We start from the raw sequence: 7,449 nt of genomic DNA, 5'->3' as shown, positions 1-7,449 counted from the left end.
TATCACAAGCTAAACATTGGGAATACAACAGGAGGTTAGTTGTCCACATTCAGTGCTCCAACTCACCCTTGGAGGCCTCTGTTCAAAACTCCTACACACTTTGCAACACTGTTTTTCAAATGGGCAACCTATATGTATATTTTTTACCCCAAGAGGGGATTCTCATCCTCAAAATATCACGCCATTTAAACCTCAAACACTATTAACAACACATCCACGAATCCAGAATAGAATTTTCTTAGAACTCATTTGCCTTTGCACTCTACGTAGGCTAACTCACCAAATGGGTGGGGGGGAAGCGTCGATACCCGTGGATTCATACCCGGATAAGATAGAGGACACCCGCTTAGAGATACCGTGGTCGAAGACAAACAGGGTATATATCACCAGCCGACGGGTATAATCCATCGCCGCACCACCTTTATAACGTTCTTCACGTGGGCAGGGTGATGCTGAAATTGGAAGGGGACCTGCACCGAGGCCCGACCCACCGATTTTGATTAGAAAGGTGTGTTTTTTTTGGGTGTTTGATTGTTGTGAGAAGGAGCTTGGGTTACGATGGTTTTAGCTTGTGAACTTGATGGCGTGTTTTGGTGAGTCGGAGAATGGTTTCATAGGGTCTACTTTTAGTAGAGTACGATTCTATTCAGGATTGTATTGATGGGTGAGGGCGAAGGGCGATGAAGAGCTGTATTGATGATGGGGGATTCGAGCGGCGCAAGTTTGACTGGCTGCGGAGGGCGCAAACTAGGATTGCTGGTGCTGTCCCAGATTTTTGCCTTGCTGTTTTTCGTCTTTCTAGCGGTGCCACACCTCTACATTCAGTTTGATGGCGTCGGTCCTTTCGGGGCGCCTGCTGTTGTTGATGTAGATGCGCTTCGGATGAGAGGCATTCTTCTCCCTTTACCGAATGATCTGGCTAAAGAGTTGTTGATTCGAAATGCTCTGCCCCCACGGAACATCGACTTGTTCCCCTCGCTCCGGGACGATCGCATCGTAATCGTTTTGTATGTACATTACCGGCCCCATTATCTGAAGCTTGTGATTTCTGGGCTGTCTAAGGTTCACGGAATCAACGAGACGCTATTGATTATCAGCCATGACGGATTTTATGAGGACATGAATTCCATTGTGGAGTCGATACGCTTCTGCCAGGTCTGTTCCATCATTTTCCTTTCTCTTTAATACCTTTCATTGCTGCTGACTAAAGAACTTTAATAGATTGCTGAACGCTCCGACTTTCGCAGCATTGGTAGGTTTGACAGGGCATTGCTTCACAAGAAAACCTTTCAGTCGGACTGTCTAGATTGTGATTCTGGCATGAAACCCTCTAGAGGAGGATCACTATGGGTATATGATGTTTTGATTTACAAATCACCAGGTTAAACAAATATTTGCCCCATGGTCTCCTCATTTGTTCCCGGACGAGTTTCCAGGAGAATCGCCACAAGATTGCAAGAACGACGACAATGCAGAGAAGCTGGGCTGCACAGGAAACCCCGACCAGTATGGAAACCATCGGAGTGTTCGAATTGTGTCATTGAAGCACCACTGGTGGTGGATGATGAACACCATATGGGATGGATTGACGGAAATGAAGGGGTTCAATGGACACATCATGTTCATAGAGGAGGATCACTATGTGTTGCCAAACGCATACCGCAACATACAAATTCTGGTTAATCTGAAGGAGAAGAAGTGCCCTTATTGTATTGCGGTTAATGCTGCGCCGCTGGATGTGACGTCGCGGGGAGAGGGCTCTCGCAAACTCTACGCTGAGAAAGTGGGCAATGTAGGCTACACTTTCAACCGCACAGTGTGGGAACGAATCCACGCCCAAGCAAAACAATTTTGTTTATTTGACGATTACAACTGGGACATTACGATGTGGTCCAGGGTGTATCCGACTTTCGGCAGCGCTTTGTATACACTGCGTGGACCTCGCTCCAGTGCAATTCACTTCGGCAGATGTGGACTTCACGAGGGGTACAACCAGTCCGGGCCCTCTGGATGCAGGGATTCAAACATAGAGTTTGGATTCGTAGAGCGTGCCGATATGGTGCCCAATATAAACCACAGATGGCGTGTGCACAAGTATAGCATCAAAGGATACTCGTCTGGCTTCGAAGGGTGGGGTGGATGGGGTGATAAGAGGGACCGGCACCTTTGCCTCTGCTTTTCTTCCATGTACGAGAAGCCACTATCGCTATAGCCGCTGACCATGAGAGACATGTGAACTCCGAAACAGTTCATAACAGTCGACACTGCACACATGGAATCCGCATCCCCATCTTGGTCTGAGTATGTGCGTTGTTACGTAGCGTGTGGTTGCGCTGACCATTCGCTGACCATCGCAGAGGTTTGAAGAAGCCGAGGGGAAGTGCGCAAAAAGTGTGATGCCCCGTTTGCAGGTCTGCCCTGGTTGTGGAGTATGAAGGCCTGGAGTGTGGCGATCCAGGGGTACCTGGACATGGCATCCCAATTTCTAACTCACGGCATCATTGATAGAAGGTTGACACTGCCTGATAGAAGGTTCTGATAGCAGACAATGTGACTTGGGCTTCGTTTTTGGCAGAAACTGTGGATGTGATGTAGAGGATTGGTTTTGTGAAAACCAACAATTACATAAACTAGACATGGTTCCTGGGTGCACAATGTTGTCATTTTTATGGATTATGGCATTATTACAGTACCTGTGGAATGACCTGAGCAACACAGTTTTCTAGATAGTTTTTAAATGAGGTGGTGGCCAGTCTGAATTGGTTGCACAGCCATTTTTTAGTCATCCGAAAGAGGAGGGGCACACTAGAATAGACGTGTAGTCCTTGGAGGCGTCTAAGAATTCCATCATGTCAACCTACTCTTTTCAGTTTTTGTAGGTTTTGTTCAAAGAATTTTACAGATCTTGCATTTTTCTGTGTAAGTTATTAGCTTGATAAAACTGGTCTTGAGCTCGTGCTATTCTACTCATGTTACTATATGACTTGTAATTGTGAAATTTTGTATCTTTAGGAGTAAAATGCTGCTACTTAAACTTATTGTAATGTTGATGTATTGTATACTTGATGAAGTGATTTGTGTCCAGGGCAATAGATTAATCTCTTGACCTAAGACGTTCACATACATTATCAACAAAGAATTGTGTGATAGATTTTAAGTTGCATGCAAGATTGCAAATCATACATTGCTGTGTTAATGGGTTTTCTAGTTTTCAAGTCTATATCTACACATTAATTTAGGTTTAATATATATATATATATATATATATATACAATCATTTTGTTAAAAAAGTATTTTATTTTAGTTTTAATTATTTTATTGTACCAATTTTTGATACTGTCTAAATTTATGTTCTATTACATATCAAAATATTCTATGAACATTTATACAACACATGTAATTCAAATAACTTCAATGAATATTTTTTATTTAAAAAATGTACAAAATAAATCCATATTGTATATGTATATATATATATATATATAGATATATTTTTTAAACTTTAATTATTAAATTAAAAATTCTATTGTTTGGTATATTAACTAAAAAAATCCAAAAACTTGTATAAAATAGATATAACATTGTATTACAAAATAATAAGAATATTTTCTTCTATATTAACATTGATTATATATATATATATATATATATATATATATAAATCAATCAATTAAGAATTTAAAATAATACTCTAAATAGTTTTTTTTGTAAAATAAAATAGACTAATTCAAATCAAATGTATTCTTTATTATTAGTGTGTCATGTACATACATATTTATTTTGGTAATTATTTAGATAATATGAGTAGATAGAAATAAATAAAAGTAAGTAAATTTGATGATATCTTATAGAAAAGTTTCTTAAAAGCTTTACAGAGGTGGACTTGTCTTTATACATATTATAGGTAATTGATAGGTTGAAAACATGGCCAACAAGTTGGTCACATGTTGAACATGTTGGCTACTTATGATATAAGTTGGATATATGGTATATACATAAGAAACTTATCTTGTAAATTAGACATGTGTTATGTAAGTTGGACATATATTAGAGATCCTATAGAATGTTGTCACATAGCTTATACTTAGATATTATATGTAGGAATGAGGACTCTTTCACTCTTCTCAAATTCTTTCTTGCTTTTAGTCTAATTTCAAGAAGTTGTAGTTTCTTAATCTTTAGCAATAGCCATTCCCATTTCTTCTTAAATATACATATTTACTTATTTCTTCTTGTCTCATCTCTCTTCGAAGAATATCTCACTTGGATATTTATATTCTTCAAATTCTAATTTCTGACAAATTGATAAGAATACACTTGCAATATTTGAGCTTTAGCTTTCTTGATTAAAAAGAGATAATCACTTTTTCTTAATAAGCCATAAGTATATTAAAAGTTATAGATTACCTACTTCTATACTAATATTGTTATTAGAATTTCTTTTGTTCTTAAGTCATCTCTCATATATTTTTTAAGTGATATTTTGATATATTTTTTTTTATTGTGTTATCATGGCAATGCTTGTTAAAATGAAGAATGCAATGACAGAAATGCTTTCAATATATTAATTCAATTTACCACCACAAAGAACAATAAAATTGGCAAGAAGTGAAGATATAGAAATGATTGAAGTTGCTTCAACATCTACACCAAATCATATAATTTTTCCTATTGTAGAACATTGTTCAAATATTAAAGAACTAATAGTTGTCTTGCTTGAGAAGTTTGATGGCAAATGATCAAAGTTTGATAGTACAAGATCAAAGTTTTAAATATTTATCAATCAAGTATAACTAATGATTAGATTTCAACCTTTATGTTATCCAACTCTAAGATCACATGTTAAGTTTATTAGAACAATACTTTTCGAATCTGCATTGTTCTAGTTTTTATCTTATTTTGATTGATATGATTCAATATTAAATAATGTAGAGGTTTTTTTGGATTTTTTTGATCCATGTATGAAAAATGTGATGCAATTTGTATTGAAATCAACAAGATTTGTATTTTGCAATGTGAAATCCATCAATAGAACTTAATTGGTGGAACTTAAAATATAAGTTTTAATTATTTAAAAATAAAATATTAGGATTTGAAATTCTTTTTGATAATTTTAATATTTATTAAAATTAAAAAATATTTATAGATTAAAAAATTATTATTATAAAAAAATTATAAAAATGAAGTCTTAGTAAAAAACAATTCAAGTCTTTTTTTTCTTTATAATAATAATAATTATTATTATTAATTAAATATAATCTATTATTAATTATTTTCAAATAATATAATTTAAAAGCTATTACTTAATAAAAGTTATAAAAATAAAATATTAATAAAATATATTAGATGTGAGCCTTGATAAGGCTGAAATTTTTAATGTATAAACAAGTTATTCTTAAAGTAAAATGTTTTTACTTATTTATTTGGTATCTTTAAATCTTTATAAATTATTGATAGTAATTCGAATTTACATGTTTCTTATATCATTAAAAAGATAATAAAATTATCTTTTTAAATTTTTATTTATATTTATATTTTATATTTTTTATTAGATAAAAATTTAGTAAAAAAAATATGACCAAGTTTTGAGTTGTATAATTACTTGCATTCATTTACTTCCCTTATTTTGTGTTTATTCTTCTTTTTTTCTTGTTATTTGTTCTTTTTTTACTTCAAACCATCAATTACAAGCAACTCTTAATTGAAACCATCTTATAATTTGGATTGAAAGATGGAATTTATTTTCAAATGCAACAATACAATCAATTATTGATGTTATATGCTTCACAATTTTTACAACTTATAATTAATATTAAGTAAGATGATGCTATACGCATTAGCCAATTTCTTTACAAATTACAATATAAGGTAAAGAAATTAATATTGAACTTACTTAACCCTCAAACATTGAGACATGCAATTGACTTTGTTATAAAGTTTGATAGGTGGTTTTTTGAATTTTGATTTAAGAGTTAGAAAAGTAGGCCTTAATATTTTTAGAATTCAATGGCAACTCCAATATCTTCTCAACACATACATTTGGAAGTAGAAGACATACAAATTGATGTAGTATGTTTTAAACTTCTCACTAAGTAAAAAAAGACTTATTATTGCTTAGAAGGATTGAGCTTATATTATAGAGAACCTAAGTATATTATTCAACATTATTTAAAGAAGCAATGCAACTACAAAATGATGAATATCATTATCAAAGAAGATAATGAGTTTTTTGATAATGATATTCTTTAATAAACTCTTTTGATATTTCAAAAAATAAATTTATCTAACTACAAAAAGAATTATGAGGCTAAAATCTTATATAAAATCTAAGAAAGGTCTTATTTTCTTTTTAAAACACTCTCTTTGTTTTATAATAAATATTTTTTGAAGATTTAAAAATTAAAAATCCTTTGTCTTGTTAAATTTAGAATTCTCAACTTGTTTCTTAAATTAAGAATTTATTAAAAAACATAAAATATATTTAATAAAAAAAATTAAATTTATACATGTAAAATTCATAGATGGTTATCTATTGTCTTTTAGAGATGTTATCTATGAAATATTTTCTATAGATGTATCAACAAATGGTCATAATAGTTTTGTGATATTCAATATAATTAAATATCCTTCTAATTTAGTTTTTTTAGGTTTATTGTGGCTAAAAAAATATAATCCTCTAATAAATTAGATTTCTTATAGTCTTGAATTTTTTAAAGTATAACTAAGAATTTTATTAATCAAGTAAAAAGTCATAAGTCTAATGCAATCAAACTCTTATAAATTGGTAGAAGAGCTTTCATGTACCTTACAAAAAAATAATCACCTTTTGTAATTTATACCACACTTATTTCTAATAGTGAAAAAACTTCAAATGATATTCCAAGCTAGTATCAAAATTATCAAGATATATTTAAAAAAAAAAAAATGAAAATATTTTTTTGAAACATTATTCTTGTGATTAGTCAATAATCATTCAAAAGAGATTTTAATTGTCATTTGGACCAATCTATAATTTATTATAAAATAAATTTGTTGAATTCAAGGATTATAATGACTAGAATCTAATAAAAAAAATTCATATGCTATTCAAAATTTCCAACAAGAGCTCATATCTTATTTGTGAATAAAAAAATGAATCAATAAAGATGTCTATAGATTATCAAGGATTCATCAAGATTGCTATCAAGAATAAGTATCTTTTATTTTTAATATCTAAACTTCTTTATCAATTGAATTAAGCTAAGATTTATAAAAAAATAAATCTACAAAGAACATATAATTTAATATACATCAAAGAAGGAGATGAATAAAATATTGTGTTTTGTATTAAGTATATACATTTTGAATACAATGTTATGCCTTTTAATCTCACAAATATGAGAGTTTTTTAAATATCTAATAAATGATGTATTCTAATAATTTTTAAATAATTTTTTTATTTATTATCTA

General features: G+C 31.4%; 1 protein-coding gene across 2 annotated transcripts; it reads left to right on the top strand.

Moving 5' to 3' along the window:
• The first annotated feature begins 536 nt into the window (after positions 1 to 536).
• LOC112286128 (alpha-1,6-mannosyl-glycoprotein 2-beta-N-acetylglucosaminyltransferase) lies at positions 537 to 2,923 on the top strand. 2 transcript variants are annotated; one of them, XM_024527748.3, is made up of 3 exons: positions 537 to 759; positions 1,063 to 1,155; positions 1,382 to 2,923. In XM_024527748.3, the coding sequence occupies exons 1-3, from the start codon at positions 697 to 699 to the stop codon at positions 2,210 to 2,212; spliced, it is 987 nt and encodes a 328-aa protein (XP_024383516.1). In that variant the 5' UTR covers positions 537 to 696; the 3' UTR covers positions 2,213 to 2,923. The 2 variants fall into 2 exon arrangements, with proteins under 2 accessions (XP_024383516.1, XP_024383515.1); XM_024527747.3 differs by having other exon boundaries at positions 540 to 1,155.
• The last annotated feature ends 4,526 nt before the right edge of the window (positions 2,924 to 7,449 follow it).

The sequence above is a fragment of the Physcomitrium patens genome, chromosome 8 (genome assembly GCF_059467195.1).
Source record: "Physcomitrium patens ecotype Gransden chromosome 8, ASM5946719v1, whole genome shotgun sequence".
Lineage (NCBI taxonomy): Eukaryota > Viridiplantae > Streptophyta > Bryopsida > Funariales > Funariaceae > Physcomitrium > Physcomitrium patens.
Note: the sequence above shows the minus strand (reverse complement) of the source record. Positions and strands in the feature narration are given on the sequence as shown.

Bases quoted from the DNA above. Each gene is read 5' to 3' on its own strand.
- LOC112286128 (XM_024527747.3), top strand. From the start codon at position 697: ATGATGGGGGATTCGAGCGGCGCAAGTTTGACTGGCTGCGGAGGGCGC. The intron at 1,156-1,381 runs GTCTGTTCCATC...ACAAATCACCAG, and splicing joins AGTCGATACGCTTCTGCCAG to GTTAAACAAATATTTGCCCC.